The 17548-nt window shown below is 41.3% G+C and overlaps 1 protein-coding gene across 1 annotated transcript; it reads left to right on the top strand.

Annotated features, from left to right (window-relative positions):
* The first annotated feature begins 3179 nt into the window (after positions 1–3179).
* FYTTD1 (forty-two-three domain containing 1) lies at positions 3180–17245 on the top strand. Its single transcript, XM_056498645.1, has 9 exons — positions 3180–3344; positions 6329–6460; positions 9436–9581; positions 10327–10439; positions 11384–11480; positions 12375–12436; positions 13253–13327; positions 14146–14272; positions 15315–17245. Exons 1-9 carry the CDS (start codon positions 3242–3244, stop codon positions 15408–15410), a joined length of 951 nt encoding a protein of 316 aa, XP_056354620.1. The 5' UTR covers positions 3180–3241; the 3' UTR covers positions 15411–17245.
* Positions 17246–17548: the final 303 nt, after the last annotated feature.

The following is a 17548-nucleotide window of genomic DNA, read 5'->3' as shown; positions in this document are numbered from 1 at the left end:
TGGGTCTCAGGGCATCAGACTATGTTGACTTTCCCAGTAAATATATTGGAGGAAATCAACTCATCCGGACTATTGTGATTGTTAGATGATCATGTCTGGTGTAATGGAGCATGCAGATAAAGCTAACAGATCTAATTTACCTCCTCCACCAGGAATTACAAGATTCTTCTAGCTCCACAACTCAGAAACAGCCTGGATGTTGCTCAACAGTGACTTTTCAAATTTCTTCAGGAAAAAAAATCTTCATTTCCCCTGCTTCATTAAGCTGTTTTGCAGACGTTACTTATAGTCATTGTTTACTTAATTATTGTCAATGCCCACATCAATTTAGAGAGCATATAAAAAGCCATCAATAAAAAGCTTGTGGTCACACACAAACATTATCTTTTGGGTCTGCACTGTGGTTAAATTGGACATTAATCCTCCAGTGTAAAATTTAAGGAGTGCCAATAGAAGTCAACAGTTATAAAGGTATGTTATATACAGCTATCAATATGGGATCAAAACAGGTGTGATATTCCACAGCTCACAAAATTCAGCTTGGACAGTCCCCTCTGGCTTTAAATCTTTGAGTGCACTTAGCATTTGATCCTTTGGATATTTTTCTGCTTGGTAGTTTTAACACTTCATCCCAGGAACTTCTGCATGTTCAGCAGGTGAAATCCACTCTGCAATTCCTCCACAATTCGTCTGCAACTCCTTCTACTGAAACAGCAGGTGTTACTGGGCAGACAAGCCATGAGGTCTCTTTTTTGTGAGAAGACAACTGGTGCTCAGGAAAGGTGTGGTAAAAGCCCAAGAAAGAACTAGCCCCAAAATTTACTACAGCCTGCAGCTGCTTTAGACACACAGTGTTACACACTCAGCACAGCTGTGTCATACTGGAGTTTATACAATTAAAATACTGGCTCTCAGTGCCACATGAAAGCTTTGTCTGGATGCTGACACACTCCCAAGAGCCACACAGCAAACCAAGAGCTGATGTTTGCATGATTGCCTTCGTGATCCCAAACCATTTTGAACACAGAAAGAAAATACTCTTCAGGATCACAACTTGTGCCTGGTTTTCTGTTGTGCTGAGCAGCAGACAGCTGGCATCCTGTTTGTACAATAAACACAACTCATGGATGTGGTAAAATCTGGATTTTGTCTGATTTCCACTTTCTGATTGCCATGAAGACAGGTAGCATCTGCCACCTTTGCAGTTCAAGTGTTTGTTTGGGGTAAACAGAGCATTTGTTTATTGGTGTGACACAGTCCCCAGATGGAGCTAGACCCTCCAGCCTCATGGGAATTTGACTTAATGCTTTTTTAAAAATACATCTTTTGGCACCCCTATTTTTAGTAGTTCTTGGTAATATGGCATATTTGTTTTAGAAACATAGCCTGATTATAAGAACCTCCTACTTGTCATCAATCATTTGTCATCCAATCTCACCTGGGTGAAAATGTTATCAAAAATTTTCAAACCTGTGGGTCCAAAACTCTATGTCTGAACTTCTGCTGCCCATGGAGAACACAGAGAAGAAAACAGGGTGGAACTGTCAGCCTCTAGCACTGTGGTCACGAGTTTCTCCTGCCTGAAGGGAAAATCTCTCACTAGCTGGAGGTGTCCTGTGACAGTAACTGAGCCATTCTTTTTTAGACAGTAGGAAGCAATGAAAGGAACATCCAGAAACACATTTTTGGCCTAATTTAAAAAGAGATGGACAAAGAATGCAAATGGAGAGAGCAGGGCCTTGTCAACAGTCTGTAGTACAGGACACACCGAGGACAGAAAGCCTCAACTCACTCCTCTTATTCTTGCTTTTCATTGTAGTACTCCCATTCTTAAGGCCTGCACAGTATTTCAGTGCAGGTAGCTCCCAGCACAGCAGGACAGAGCTGTGACATGAATTTCACACACCAGAGCTCATTATGTGTCAGGTACTCAGGATATTGCACTTGCCACAGAGTGTTGATTTTAGCAAATGTGCATATGGAATATGTGGGCAACTAAAGAAATGTGGGAATGTTCCTGCTGGAAGGAGGTGTGTGCAAGGTCATGTATGGAAATAATTATCTATACCCAAGGGCATTTGCAATACAGTCCCTGCAGTCTCAGTATGGAGCTCCCTCTCTGGAGGCAAGCAGGCAAAAAAATTCTCTTCTGAATTTCTCAGTCACATGATTCTGACCAAAAACTGGTGAAGATAACAACTCTGAAAACAACCCAAAGAGAACAAATTATGGACACACTGTTCTGGGTTTAAGTAGTAATTTTAAGCTTTACATGGTATTTTGAACCTAGTTTGAACTCTGCTGTTTGATGTTTGAAAACATAATTCTGCTCAAAACCACCCTGCATTGGTTTTGTTGTCCACAAAAGAGATTATTTCTCTCAACTGCACAGTGGTCACAGGCAAAAGCATCTCATAGTCATCTTCTCAGCTGAATGCCCTTCCCCACCCTGCAACACAGAACGGCTGGATTGGAGGGGACATTTGGAGATCATGTGGTCTGACCTTTCTGCCATGAGCAGGGACACTTTCGACTGGATCAGGCTGCCCAGAGCCCCATCCAACCTGACCTTGAGTGTTTCCAGGAATAGGGCATCCACCACCTCCCTGGGCAACCTGTGCCAGTGTTCTACCACTCTGATTGTAAAAAAATTATTCCTTCTATCCAGTGTAAATCGACTCTCTTCAGGTTTAAAGCCATCACCGCTTGTCCTATTGCAACAAACGCTGCTGTAAAAATCTATCCCCATCTTTCCTAGAGGCCCCTCCAAGTACTGGAAGCCTGTAATGAGATCTCCCGGAGCCTTCTCTTCTCCAGGCTGAAAACCCCCAAATCTCTCAGCCTGTCTTCATAGGAGAGGTGCTCCACGCTTCCAGTCACCTCCGCGACCGCTCTCAGCACCATCAGCTCTGCAGCCAGCCCAGGATGCCGTGTCCTACGGCACAACTGCCCTGTCCCCTGCCCGCAGCTCTGCTTCCCAGCGCCCCCCGCCACACCCCGGGCCCAGGCTGAGGTACCCCTCACTGCTCCCAAGGACACTGTCCCTGCAGGAGCCTCTTTTGGAACCGGCCGCCCCCCGCCGCCCCCCGCCCGCGTACCTGCTCCTCCCGGCCGCCAGGAGGCGCGCTGCCAGAGGGGCGCTGCGCCGCTCCCCGGCGCGGCTGTCCGTGTCCTGGGCTGGGCGGAGCTGCTGCGCATGCGCGGGCCCGGCTAGGGGCGGTGCGGTCTGAGGGAGGCGGCCATGAACGCTTTCGGGGCTGCGGTACCGCTCCCGGGCTCCTCGGCCGCGGCGGGGGCCCGGCACGGCGGCGGCGAGAGCCTGGAGAAGATCGACATGTCCTTGGGTGAGGAGCGGGGCTGGGGCGGCCGCTGTGCGCGACAGGGCGGGGGGCTCGGGCTGAACCAAGCGCCAGGGACGGGGAGGGGCGGAACAAACCAACGGGGCTGTGCCGGGCAGCGGCGCGGGCGGAACTAAGGAGGGCTGGGAGGTGGGGACGGGCAAGGACGGGACCCTCCCACAGCCAGAGCGCACGAGGGGCGAGGGTGGCGCCGGGGCTGGGCACGGGGGAGAGTCCCGGGCCTGTCACCGCGAGCAGCGGGGATCCGGGTCGCGATCCTTGGCGGGGCAGAGCCGTGGCCCCTTTGTGTCGCTTGGTGGCCTGAGCAGGCCGCAGACCGGGGCACTGCCTGCGTGTGGCCCAGCGAGGCCCTCGGTACTCGGGCCTTAGGCTGGGTGGGCCTCGGGGAGCGTCCCAGGTCCTTGTAACTACAGGGATGGGTGAGGTTTGGTGGTCTCTCAGCTGGCCTGGCCTTTTTATTCTTCTCAGGTTTGGAAGTTGGCAGTGGCAAGTCTCCGGTCTAACCTCTTTACAGTGTAAGACCAGTCACACCAAGCATGACGTCGCCTCTACTACGTAGTTTCCTGTGACAATCTACCCCGTTGTCCCCTGCCCTCCTATTGCAGGGTGTGTGTGTGTTAGGAAGTTGCACAGACTCATTACAAATTTGCAGAGCTGTGTTTCCCCAGCGTGTCCGAGAAACTGACATCCACGCTGTAGATACTTCCGTGAGGTATCTCAGGGAAGTTCTGTTCTGGTGCTGTGTACTGAGTCCCCTTAACAGTCAGTGACAATTTGGTGTGTTTGTGGACTACATCTTCCAGTTTACTTTTATTAGGAAAAAAAAATTTAGTTGGTTTTGTATGCTTTAAGTCTGCCTGTGGTACTACCAGAGCATGATAGGTTGGTATCAGAACCAGAGTGTGAACTGAAATTATTAATGGTAGACCTGGCCTCTTTGTGGGCCACCGTAACATAAGAGGATTTGTATGATTTTTCCCTCTGTAAAGAATTCAGCAGAGTTCTTTGTTTGGGCAGTGGAGATAACTTGTAAAATGATGTTTAGAGTTTGTGTGAATGTAGAGTAGTGCTACAGCATTTGTAGAAAACTAAAGCTGTTTTTAACTATTGCACACAGTCTTTGTTTTCAGGGTTGCTGATAGAATTATTGATCCTGGCTTGTTGCATTTTCACATATTCTAATGTTTCCTGGATGAGTTAACCTTTTAGTCAGTCATTGCTACATGTCCTGGCCATTAATTGATAGCAGATTGCAAAGGACTGTTGTAGCATCATGAGGATGTTGTTTTAAAATGGTGCTGTGAAGTAGGTGTGTCCCTCAGCTTCTTTGGGTGTATGAGAATGTTGTCACCCCAGCTGCTGTCCCCAGGTGAAAGCTCTGTGTTGGGTATAACCAAAGAGAAGATGCAGTCCTCTAGTGTGATACCAAAGAAACTGACATGACCTTAATCTAGGAAATGTTAAGATCGAGATCATGATGTTGAGTAAATTCTTACATAGTAATAAAGATTAAACATGCTTTGGTTGTGCTATACAGCTCATGTGCAGCTGAGCTTCCAGTTTGATACTTTTCCCAGATAACTCTGCTGTTCTAGCTGTAACAGTCTCTCTGATCTTACAGAAGAAAGGAGACTACTTCAGTGTGACTCTTCTAACAAATGCATGAAGTCCTAAATGTCCTTCATTTGCCCAGATAAGATAATAACTGAAACTTAAGTCCTTTTGTTTAAAAAGTTGTAACCTTGTGTGCAGCAACTTGCAAAAATTTGGTTTAAAATGAAGCAGATGAACTGTGAAGCATGAATCTGTGTTAGAAGTGGCTTTGGTTTCCTTTGTGTATAAAAGGATAGTTTGGAATCCTTTTTTCCGGGATAACTCCTTTGGTAAAGAAGATTGTGTAGATATCAAACCCTGAGTGACCTATATCAGTATTCTTATCCTAGTAGATTTTTGCAGCAAAGTGAATTAATTTTGTCTTAGCTTTCATTTGACAGCATGCAAACCATTGGATAACAGTGTTGTGATTTTTGTTGTTCATGTTTTTTATGCTGTTTTCTCTGTTCTACACCTTATGAGTCCATTTGAACTCAGCCACAAACACAGTAACCCCATTAAAAGACTGTTCATATATTTGGGGGAGGCTCCCTATTGAAACATGACATTTTTTATGAGTTGTGCTCTCGTGACAAAGATGCAGTAAACAGAGTTTGACAGTTTCCTTTAAGGTGTTCTTGTAAACAAGCTGACAGTCAGATAAAAGCTGTCACACCTCTTGCTTTACTCTTCTCTCCTGAGCTGACTACCAGGTCAGTGAAGGAAATCAAACTGGTGTAGCATAATTTGCACTGGACAGACCTGCTGTTCATTTTTCATCAGCTTGTTTCTTACACGTATTTTTGAACTGATGAATACTTGTCTGAGATTGTTTCCCTGGACAATAGATAAGGTGATTGCTTTGGATTGTAGATTCCTGGGGAGAGATGTCTAGCTTGCTTTATTCCCCATCATTTCAGTCTTGGTGAACATTTGAAGATAACTGATGGCCTGAGTCGTCTCTTTTGATCTTTTTTAAGTAGCTCAGGATGAAATAACTAAAGCTGGAATTGGCATTGGAATTGGACTCTGCAAAGTCTGGGCATGAGATTGGAATTACATTTTCTTTAACAGTGTACCAAAAATGGAGTCCCTCAAATTAAAATTTAATGCTGGGCTGAATGCCATGATCTTACATGCATCTTGCATTTTCTGGATGTATGCAACTGCTTCCCTTTGGCTGGGGCACTGTATTATAAAATAAGTTCTATGAGATGTAACAGGGACTGGATGTTTATAGTGCTAATATTTCTTAACCTTAACTTGTGTGTGCTGCCTTTGCAGGATTGACTGGTCTGTCTCCTGTGACTCCAGGCTGTTTGGGGTTTTTAGTATGTCATTTTATACAGTATGTAATTTTTTTTTTCTTCTTGTAGATGATATAATCAAGCTGAACAAGAAAGAAGAGAGAAAGCAATATTCTCCCAAAATAAAAAGAGGGCTTCAGCAGAATCGAGCTCAACAGTTCAGTTCACAAGGCTCCAAGTGGGGAATCCAACAGCAGAAAGGTGTGTGTGCCAAACATAACACGGATTCCACATTATCTTTTTTGAGCTGAAAGGTAGCAAAATTAAATGTATGGATTGACGTGGTCTGTTCACATATCTTTCAATTAGTGTCTTTTGATAATAATTCAGGGGTATTTTTAATCTATTTATACTTGGTTTTATTTCTGATTCAGTGTGAGAAAGTAATTGATGTGTTTGGCCACCAGGGAGCTTAGATGTTTGAGGGACTGTCCTTGACTCAAGAAAGAATTGGCTTGCTTTCTGATTCTTCAAATTAATTTTAAGTTTGGAAATTTTTGTGATGATGCTTGCCCCTTCTCAGAGATGGACAGAACAAGTGCTTATGCCTATGTATTTGGAGATGTGGAGGCCTTGCCAGAGCTCAGAGCTTTGTACAAAAGAAAAGCATATTCATGTTTGCTGGGTAGAATTCTTTTTATAGGCCTCCCAAAGTATCTGTTGCTGCAGACTGTGATTCTAGCTCAGGAATATTTAAATGGATAGTGCAGAGTGTGAGTTGGTAAGAGCTTGAAATGCAAAGGAAGTAGTATGTCAGCCCTCTTAAGCCAGTGTTTTTACAGTGGAATACAAAAAAGGGAGAAGTCATATAGGCAGGGAGTGAGGAGAGGGAAAGTGCACAGTAACAGCTCTAAGTTCCCCTGAGTAACAGTTTTTTGAGAAACAGAAGATGTTTGAAAATTATTCCCAGGCTTTAGTTCAGTACATGGATAGCTCCTGTTTGAAATGCAGACTAGTTTTGCTTGCAATTAGTTTTGAAAAGTATCTAGTACAAGATGATCAAAATATGGAAGAATACTGTGTGGTAAGAAAGCTTCCCACCTCAGTATGAGCTAGGTAGGTGTTTAGGTTAATATATGCAATTTCTTGTTTAGTAGCATTCCTTTAAAACAAAGACACATCTGTCTGGTGTACTCACAATGATCCCTGTGTTATCTTTGTCTTGCTTAGTGTTTGTTGTAGCAGCAGCTCCTCCTTTGTGTCTTAGACACAAGTGTCTTTAGGGATCAGTGGAATGTTGTGTTACTCATGGCTCTGAAAAGTTTTGGTTTCTATGCAGGCCCACACAACTGTGTTACTTGTATATTTCTAATAAATTGGTGACAGGCCTGAAAAAAATTTATATCTCTTAGCCCAAGTGTGAGGATATTTGTGTGGGTGAAGAGTAAGTGAATTTAAGTTGTAAATTATCAAACATGTAGGCTCTGTTTATAACTGCAGTTGTCAAGTGCTGTTTTTTTTATCATCAAAAAAGCACAAAAGAAACAAGTATTAAGATTTAGAATTTTAGGAGAAACTTGATCTGTAAACATGAAACTCTAAATACTACTGTCTTGAGCACTTACTTTTCTCCACTGGAACCTTACCAGCTTGCCTGCCTGTGTTCTAGGAAAATAGCAAATAATTTCTTTGCAAAATTGCCAGATTCATGACATCTTGAAACATTCTGAATAGGTTCAACTGCTCCCTCCTATACAGCTTGGCACATTTTCTCCCGTTGAAAACAAATATTTTATATTGTTTTTAAGCAGAAGGTGTCATTAAATAGTTCTTGCCAGCATTCTACTTATTAGCACATTTATTGCTACTCTGTTGCTATTGAAGTCGCTCTGAAAAGTAGCAAATCCCCTGTGGACAACTGCAGAAACCACAAATGATCAGCAGTGTTCAGTTCCCTGTGGTTTCAGAAGTGGCTGCCAAACTTTCTGGAAAAAGCGAGGAATTTGAGCTGGGATTTTAATCAGCTTTTGGGGGTAAAAACAGAGAGATGAGCATTGTTCATTTAAATAAAAGTTGTCCTTGGTGATACAAAGAACGCAACTGCACAAAGCTCTGTGCAGCCTGAGCTAACTTGGAGGTTTTCATTTATTTGAGAGGTTGGTTTATAGAGCTGCTGAGGTGCCTTTCAGCCTAAGCAGCCCTGTTTCTCAGCTTTTCCCTTGGAAAAGAAGAGCATTTGCTAAGCAGATACAAATTGTGTATACACAGCAGTTTCTCCATGGCAAATTGATCTGAGCTGGCTTCTGATCAGTGGCTTACCTCATGTCATGGCTCCTGTCTCATGAGGAAGCACAGATTTATTATCAGTGTTGTTAAGTCAGATATATTAAAACTAAATGTGTCTGTTGCTGGAGAGCTGACTCCTCAGTCTTGAATTTGCTTTGCAGTCTGAGGCTCTAGACGGGAGGGTGCTTGGGGACAAAATTGAAGCATGGTCTGTATTCATAGCATGAAGCTAAATGACTCCAGACAGGGTTAATCAAACTCTGGTAACTGGAGATACTACAGACCTAAGACTTACAAGCCTTTTATATTCAAAAGCTGCTTTCAGTCCTCAGTTTGGCTGCACTGCCATGCAGACTTCTAATTGAAAACACTTCAAATGTGTTATAATTCATATGCTGTTTAATATGCTTTTGTGGGCCAATTTCTATGTTCTTTCCTCCCAAGTCATTTAGTCAGTCACTAAATCAGTGGGAACCACTGATTTAAATAAATAATCTTTGAAGCTGTTTTGTTGGCTTTTTTTTCTTTTAAATTAAACTGGTAATTTGAAGTTTCCTGAATGGGTAGGAAGCTGAGGGACTCTGGTTTGGTTTTACATTGTTCAGTACTTGATGAAATTCCATTTCAGAGTATTCTGGTATTTTTCCGTGCTAGAAGACAATCTTAAGTTCTCCCAGCAAACATGTCAAATAAGAAATTTTCAAAAGAAATTAATGCAGTGAATTAGGGCAAAACTGTGCTCTGTATGACAGGATAGTCATTGCTTTGCTGGAGTTTGGGCCAGACCTGCTGAACAACTGAGTGACCAAATTGTTGTCAAGTGTAGCAGTGGCCTCTGCTCTAAGGTTTGAAAGTGTTCAGCCAAATAACTTGTGCTGCCTGCAAGGCATCTTAAAGCATTAATCTTTTTCTTTCAGGAAGAATTGTTGAGCTTTCTGTGCTTGTTGCAGGTTATGGTAAGAATCGTTTGGGGCGCAGAAGGAAGATAGCAGGGAAGAAGCGTTCTTATGGAGTGATAACTGGCCTGGCAGCCAAGAAAGCTGTGGGTGCACACAAAGGAATCAGTCCTCTGAACAGACAGCCACTGAGTGAGAAGGTAATTAATGCAACCCTGATTCGTGTAAGAACAGGTTAAAAAAATGAAACATGAGTGCTTCAGAACGGTGCTACTGAAATATAAAAGGGAGACAAATGGTACAAGCTTTTATCAAACTGGGAATGTGTTAGCTGAGTTCTTGTTTGTTTTGAGTGGGCTGGATAATGACGAGGTGTGAAAATAATTCCTAACATTTAAATGGGTTGCAAGTCATGAGAGTTGAAATGCAGAAGTATATTCTGTGCAAGTATGGAGGGAGTTACTGTATTTTTACAAGGAAAATTTGTTTTCTTAAGGACCAATGATTCAGCCAACCTGCAGGTGCTAAGCATGTGATATTATAAAAATGAAAATTTTCACAGAATACTCAACTCTATCCGTAGGCTTCCTTCTCTGCACTGCTCCAGTGCATTGTTTACTGCTTCATCTCATTCAGTATTGTAGAATGGTGATTGCCTTTGGATTTATGAAGACTAATTTTAAGACATATGGAGCATGGATTTTTGTCAGTTTAGGGAGATGTGGTAATGAAAAATAACTGCTAAGGTCTGTTGCATTTTGTTTTCTCCCAAGGATTTGGAGAATATAGAATTTGCGAAATTGTGAAAGGTATTTTCAAATTACAATAGGTTGTGAAAGGTAGGGAAAGCCAAGTGTATTTTAATCACAGTTTGTCAATGGAAACTGAAAGAAAAATGTTTGTGTACAGTATACGTTATGCTGTATATGTTTATTGTTTTTTAAGAATGCACAGCGGAATTACCCGGTCTTGAAAAGGAAAACAAACCTGCAGAGACAATCTGAAATGCAGAGAAAACAAACTCCTGCCCTCAGGAGGCCTACCCTGCTAAACAGGAGGTAAAATAGCAAGCCTGCTTTCTGAACACTTCTTGGCAACTTTCCATAGTGAACCTTGTTTGACGGGACTGAGTCTAAGAGAAGACAGTAGGTACTGGCAGTAGCAATATGGTCAAGACCACCTTGTGTGTGAAGTTCTACAAATCTGGAAGCCAAGAACGTGACAAACATGGTCTCGATACAAAGCCAGATGTTTGTAATGATGTAGAGCACTCAGGAAGTACCTCTAATTGTGAGCACCTGGTATTCTGCCTTCAGTTAAATCACGGGCAGCCTGTATTTGAGCAACCTGATCTTGTGGAAGGTGTCCTTCTCATGATAGGAGGATTGCATCTAGAGGATCTTCAAGGTTCCTTCCAACCCAAACCATAAAACTGGTTAATGATTCTGTGTGGAAATGGCCACTGTGGATAGCTCAGAAGTGTTAGTAGCCATGGTTGAGTGAACTTTCTAAATGCCTTTGTGGAATCTGGTGCCATCTGCAGCTTCAGGGAAGCCATTGCATGTTTCATTTGTGCTGGAATTAACCTGTGTTATAAACGGCAACTGAAATGATCTCCAAGATAAAAGGTTTCACTGTGTGACCATATCGTGGAAACTATAAACAAACCTTCTTTATTCATATCAATTTTAATTTTTTTAAAATCTAATGAACAATGTTTAAAGTGCTGGAGGATACTGAGCAAAATGAAAAACAGAATTAATGACCATATTGTCCTGTGATGTAGACTTCTATGTAAAACAGTGATTTCTCCATTTATGAGTAATGTGTTTCATTGCTAGTGGATGAGGAGCTTATTCCAACTGAAGTGTCTGGCCTCCAAGCGGCAGCATTACAGATGTCCTTATGGATTGTTTTGAGCACTTTTTTGACTTCCATAGTAGTTTCTCTAAGGTGTTCCCTGTGGAGCCTTTTATAACTATATTTTTAATAAATATTACAGGAATAACATGCCATCCACTTTTGTCAGAATTGGAAACAAACTAAATCAGCAGAAAGATACTCGTCAAGCAACTTTCCTGTTTAGAAGGGGCCTGAAGGTAATAAAAATTTTGAAAAGAACAAGGTAGTTGGTCCGCAGATTCTAAGCTAACCTGTAACACTGATGTTAATCAACTTCAAACGGCAGATCTGAGTAGAAACTTCAGGTGCACTGGGAAATAGCCACAAGTTCTTCCAGGGAAGTGCACTTATTCTCTTTAGTAACTGTAATCCACTGAGTCTTGCTTCGCATTCCAGTGTAATTGAGCTATTCTGAGGGGCACGGAACTTGTCAGTGCTTGAGGATAGTTGCGAGGTATTAATTTTTCCTTTTAAAAGTTAATGTTAGAAAGCACTGTCCAGCTTTCAGAAGTTGCCTTCAGGTGAATAATAGAGCAGAAACACATTTTAGAATCTTTTTTTTTATGGTTTTGTTTGCTTTTTTATTTATTTTGGGCTCATATATTTCAGTTATTTAAGTTACTTAAGGATTTTTTAGTTATATTTAGTAGGATGGAGAAATTAGAGAGCACACAGTGAATGAAAAGTAGTAGTTTTGCTTTTTATTTGTGCCCTCATTCTACATGTACCATCATTGTGACTGTAAGTAACTGTTGTCTTCCAGACAGACTGCAAAATTACAGACAGGATCAGGAGCTAGACAGACTTTTCTTGCTAGTGTAGTGACATTCTGACATAGTCCTCCATAATGTTATCATTGCTCTGCTGGTAGTTTTGTTTAAATAATTTTGCGTCCTCAAAGTAATTTCTTTTCAATGTCTTAGGAGGGTAATAGGACTCTTGTCTTTGAAGTCCCTCTGAAAGTACAACCCTGTTTCTGCAGAGTGTACAAACAGCTTTAAACTTCTGGTTTTGAACTTCTGTATTTCTAGCTGCTACAATAGGAATTGAAACAGTATTCAAATCTGGTGTCTGTATTGATGTGTTTTCAGGTGCAGGCCCAAGTGCAGTCAACAGATGATCTTGATAATCAGACAGTAAAGAGAACTCGACAGTAAGTATCTAATTTGGAAAACTTCAGTTTTGTAACATGTAAGATTCTCATGTTAGCTCAGACATCCTGGCTATGATAATAGAAGGGGGGCAGATTTTTTCCCCTCTAGGCACATCAACTAGAGCGACAGTGATCCTCCCCCTATTCTCAATTATTTCCTAAATTATCTTCTAATTTAACCAGGAGGAGTTGGTTTGCATAAGACATTTGCAGGAATGAGGGGAAAGGTGGTAAGAGGATCAGACTAATCTCTAGCACTCATGAATACTGCATAGACTGGAAGAAAAATTCAAATGTCAGTGTTCTGAGCTCTTGTTGTAATTTTCCTTTTAATATGGATATAAGCCTGTGAAGGAGTTTAGAAATGAAAAAAGCAGAGCCCAACGAGGCCACTTTGCTCTTCCTCCACATATTCTTCCCATATCATTCTGTGCTTGCTGGGCTCTTTGCAGGATGTTTCTTGGGAACACAACAGGCTGAGGAAAGCAGCAGGTGCCACAGAGTGCAGTCTGTCACCTGTTGAATTTGCTGTGTAGGCCATTTTGGCCCCATCTGTGCCAAGGAAACTGAGCATTTTTAAAAAGTGAACTCTTGGGTCTAGTGCACCTCAACAGAGTGTGATTTAGTGGTCTCCTGAACAGGTGTAGGTAATGTAAAAAGTACAAGAATCAATAGCCAAGTGTCAATAGCATGTGATCTCTGTATTGGCCAACATCACAAAAGCTTGTACATTTTTTGCTGGCCAATACATTTAAAGATATCCTGACTGAAATATCTGCACAATTTTTGTAAGTGATTTTTGTGTTTTCAAATTAGATGGCGAACTTCTACCACAAGTGGAGGGATCCTGACTGTGTCTATTGACAACCCAGGAGCAATCATAAACCCAATGTGAGTTTTCAAATAAGTTCTGAAATGTTCTGAACATAAATGAAACCGCTGCTTTGAACCATTTACAATGTTCCTTCCAAGTAGTGTTTCTCAGGTGACCTCAGAGTCACAGCTTCTTGTGAAGGGTTTTAAGTCTGGCCCCTTTCTCAGTGTTTCTGAGCAGTGTTTGAATAATAACACAGCTGGATCTCACACGTCATCTCCCAGTCAGGAGCTTGATGTGGTGTATAGAGTAGCAGAGTGGTGGGCTGGTAGATTTTCACCTTGTCTGTCCCTTCCAAATCAGGCTGTGTCACAGCTGTTTTCTGCCTCTGTCTGTGAAAATGAATGAGCATCTACTTGATGAGTGATAGTAACAGATAATCCCTGGTTCATAAAAATACTGCTGGACTTACACTAAAAGAGAGCACTGCTGTATTTGTGCTTGGGAAGTTGATGGTACTGTTGTTTACAGGTGGTATATTTTAAAAATGTCTCAAGCAGCATTTTCTTGGTAGCATTTTATCAGTAAGGAAGACTACCAATTTTTTTTATTTTTTTTTGTATTTATATATTTGTGTATTTTTACACGTTTGTCAGTAGAATTGCAGATAATAAATAAGATGGTTTCCTGCTGGGACTCTTCCTTTCTGATAACAATAACAAATAGTCCCTTTTTGAGTTTTGCCTGACTTACCTTCTTGAATTTGTGCCCTCCAGCTGTTCAGCCAGTCTGTTCAAATGGTTTGATGAAAAATTCATACCTCTTATCAGCATTAAAGGCTTTCTTGCATAAAACACACGTTCATCATCTTCTTTGTGACATTCTTCTTTCACAGTTCCCAGAAATTACGATTAACTCGTAGTCCTGTGCCACCATTTCTGATGAAGAGGGACCAATCTGAAGAGAAGAAGATTCCAAAAGGGGTTCCACTGCAGTTTGATATAAATAGTGTTGGAAAACAGGTAAATGCAATTTTCCTCTCATAACTGTAGAAGTAATTTCAAGACCATAAAAGCCAGTGAGGCACTTTCCTCTTAGACTCACCAGTGACAGAAACAGAACGATGACTATTTCTTGTTTCCACTTCCAGTCTTTCCGCTAACTCGCTGTGTAACTTCTAGCAAGTGGCTCAACTCACTGTTCCTGTTCTTCTAGTTCATGCCTTGCATGCCCACATGATTTAAATGGGATTTCAAATGTTGAATATTTCTGTTGTTCCTGCTGTGCTTGCATCAGCAACTGTGAATAATTCAGGGATGAGCTGCTTTCAGCTGTGTGACCCGCCTAGAACCTTGGCAGACAAATTTATAAGGCAACTTTTGCTGTCCAGCTAGGGAAAAAAAAAATTAAATGTAACCATATAAAGGCTTGAAATTGAGCAATTTTTCACAAGTTTCATGAAGACAGGTGATTTGGTGAAGCGATCCTAATGCTGTCATTGAAGGAATTCTTATAGAGTGACAGAATTAGATGCTGTTCTTGTAATCAGCTCCTTAGTGCCAGCTGTAGAAAACTTCTTGGAGCCAAGGCATTGATCTGCATTTGTAACATCCAGGAATATGTTAAAAATAGTCTACTACTGTAGCGTAAAATTAATTGAACTTCTGGATTAGACTCCAGCTTGCTGCCTTTGCTGAGTGAACTGGAAAGCATCCTGCATTAAAATGATGAAAATACTGCATTTGTTGAAGTTGCAGAGAATCTGTGTGGGGAAATCTGTACTGAAAGTTCAATTTTTCAGTCTATCTGTCCTCAATTTAACTTACAATATTTTGAGTAGGCTTTGAGTGTTGACATATACCATATGTTCTTAATGAATTCTGAAAATGCAAGCTCTTGATGTGTAGTCCAATCTGATTTTTAAATGGTGTGGGAAGTGACAAAAAATCCAAGTGAGACAACTAAGTCAAGTGATGATACAGAGTGAAGGAAAATATTCTGTCTCCATTATTTTGATTAAATTTACCCAGCACCTTTAAAGTTTTGGTTAAATTTATTTTTCAGACTGGGATGACGTTGAACGAACGATTTGGGATCCTGAAGGAGCAGAGGACAGCACTGTCTCAGAACAAAGGAAGCCGTTTTGTAACAGTGGGCTAACCTGGCAAAAGGACTTGGCCACTGAGCTCACCTACCTAAGACCCTGAAATGAAAGTGGGCAGAAGAATACAGAATATGTCACTAGAAATCTCCAGACATCTTGCTAAGATGGTGGCAGAGCTATCTCTCTTTGTTACTTTTACTTGGAATGGTAAAAGACTTGATGCCCTGAGAAAGAAAAAGTGGAGAGAAACTGATCCGACATAGTGGCACCATCACCTATTTGGAAAAGATTCTATTGCCCAGCTGAGTTCTTTGACCCCTCTGTTATGGTAAAGATTGTTTAAGTGTTTAATTACAAACCCCATTTTAGGGTTTTTTAGGGACTGCCTTTGAGCTCTCTTTCAGACTCCAGTTTGGCACAGAGCCTCAGTCCGTGGATACTTTGGTAGCGATGTAGCGGCATTTTTCATGGGAGCATTGGTTCTGTACTTCTTTGTGCTTTTAAAGTTCCATTTTTTTCCTTTCTTGAAATCTGTTTTGCATCCTCACGTTCACAAATAAAGCTGTTAGCTGAGACCCAAAATCTGTAACTGGGATGGAGACTATTCTACTCTTATCCTTAAAAGTGGTCCAGATCATATGCCATATTGGAGCAATACACTGCAGAGGCAGTGTGGGAGTCCTTTATATTCCAGATAGCTCAACTTCATCATCCTGCTCTGTAAATGGAGTTTATCTGTCTCCTTTCCTTCTTAAACTTTTGATTTTTATTTCCTTTTGAAAGTTTTTTCACAAACTTAATGCAATAACTTCATGTTTTTGAATAATTTGATAGGAAAAAATATAGCAGTTCACAAGGAAGTCAGCAGTATGGTAGAGTTGCTTACCCTCCCAGATACAGGATTCTCATCCTGCATACCTTGCCCCAGAGGATCTTCTCTAACTTAAAAATCGCTGGAGGCAAGCAATCTCATGGTACTTGTTTGTTTATACCAAAGAAAGGTAAGATGTGAAGCTGATCCTAAGTGGTCAAACATCTGGAAATTGTCTGAAACTGAGGAACGTTGCTGGAGGAGAGCACTCGGTTTGCCAGCACGTGTAAGGCATTAGGAACATGTAGCTACCTGCTTTAAGCATAGCTCTGTGCAGGACAATAATAACTGGGGCATCCTCAATCTATATTTATATAATCCCTAAACTGAGACACCTCTTCAGAATTGCTTCCAGACCAGGCACTGATGATCTTGGCACTGCTTTTTGGTGAGGTGGGTTAGGTACAGTCAGGTAGGAGAGTGCCTGGCTTGCTGCATCCAGGAATGTTTATGGTGTTTGAAGCAGGTTTAATTCCTTTTCACATTCTTTAAGAATTTACAGAGTTGGTTTCCATGCATTTTTATCTCAAGTTCCCAGTTAACTAGCAGATACTGGCAACTTCAACCTTGAAGAAAACTTGACAGCAGAAGGGCTTTTTTTTTGTATAGTTTTGAAGTCAGAGTGCACTCTGATGCTAAGTAGGACTTAAACCCTTATTTTTAATGTTAAAAAATATACCTTAGCAGAAGCAAACTAAATGTAATGGTGTTAAGGTTTCTTTCTCAATTACTAGTAGTACTTTTTTTTTAATAAATGTCCCCCTATTAGAATTTGAGTAGGTAAAGTGTAGTCAGTCATCCTGTTTCAATGCATACGTTTTCCATGTACCAGGATGCAACAAAAAAAATTCTTTTGCATCAGCCTAGATGCAAAACATTGATGCAGTGCATCAAAAGTCCTAGTTTGTATTTAATGAGAAGATGCTTTACACTGTACCTTTTGGTATTTTTTGGAGAAGTTATTACATTTGATCTATTCTGAAGCTGTTAATTTTTTTTAATAAAAAGTTACAGGTTTGATATTGTCTTTTTCCTGTTATAACCACCTGGGCAATATATTGGTTATGTGAATTTTCTGATAACCTGCAAGGGGTTCTTATTTATCAAGTTCTTATTAAATATTCTGAAGAACACAGCAGAAAGCAACCTAACTTAAAAATGCTCACACTCCTTGCCCAGTTTAACACCCTGACAAGGGAGCACTTTTGGAGTGGCACTGTAGAGGCTCACTTGCATTTGAATGTGTCAGCTACTAATTAATGTTTCAGCAGCACTGCCTAATTTAGTGGTTTGGTGTGGTGGGAGTACCAGATGTGTCAGCCC

The sequence above is a fragment of the Oenanthe melanoleuca genome, chromosome 9, assembly GCF_029582105.1.
Source record: "Oenanthe melanoleuca isolate GR-GAL-2019-014 chromosome 9, OMel1.0, whole genome shotgun sequence".
NCBI lineage: Eukaryota > Metazoa > Chordata > Aves > Passeriformes > Muscicapidae > Oenanthe > Oenanthe melanoleuca.
Note: the sequence above shows the minus strand (reverse complement) of the source record. Positions and strands in the feature narration are given on the sequence as shown.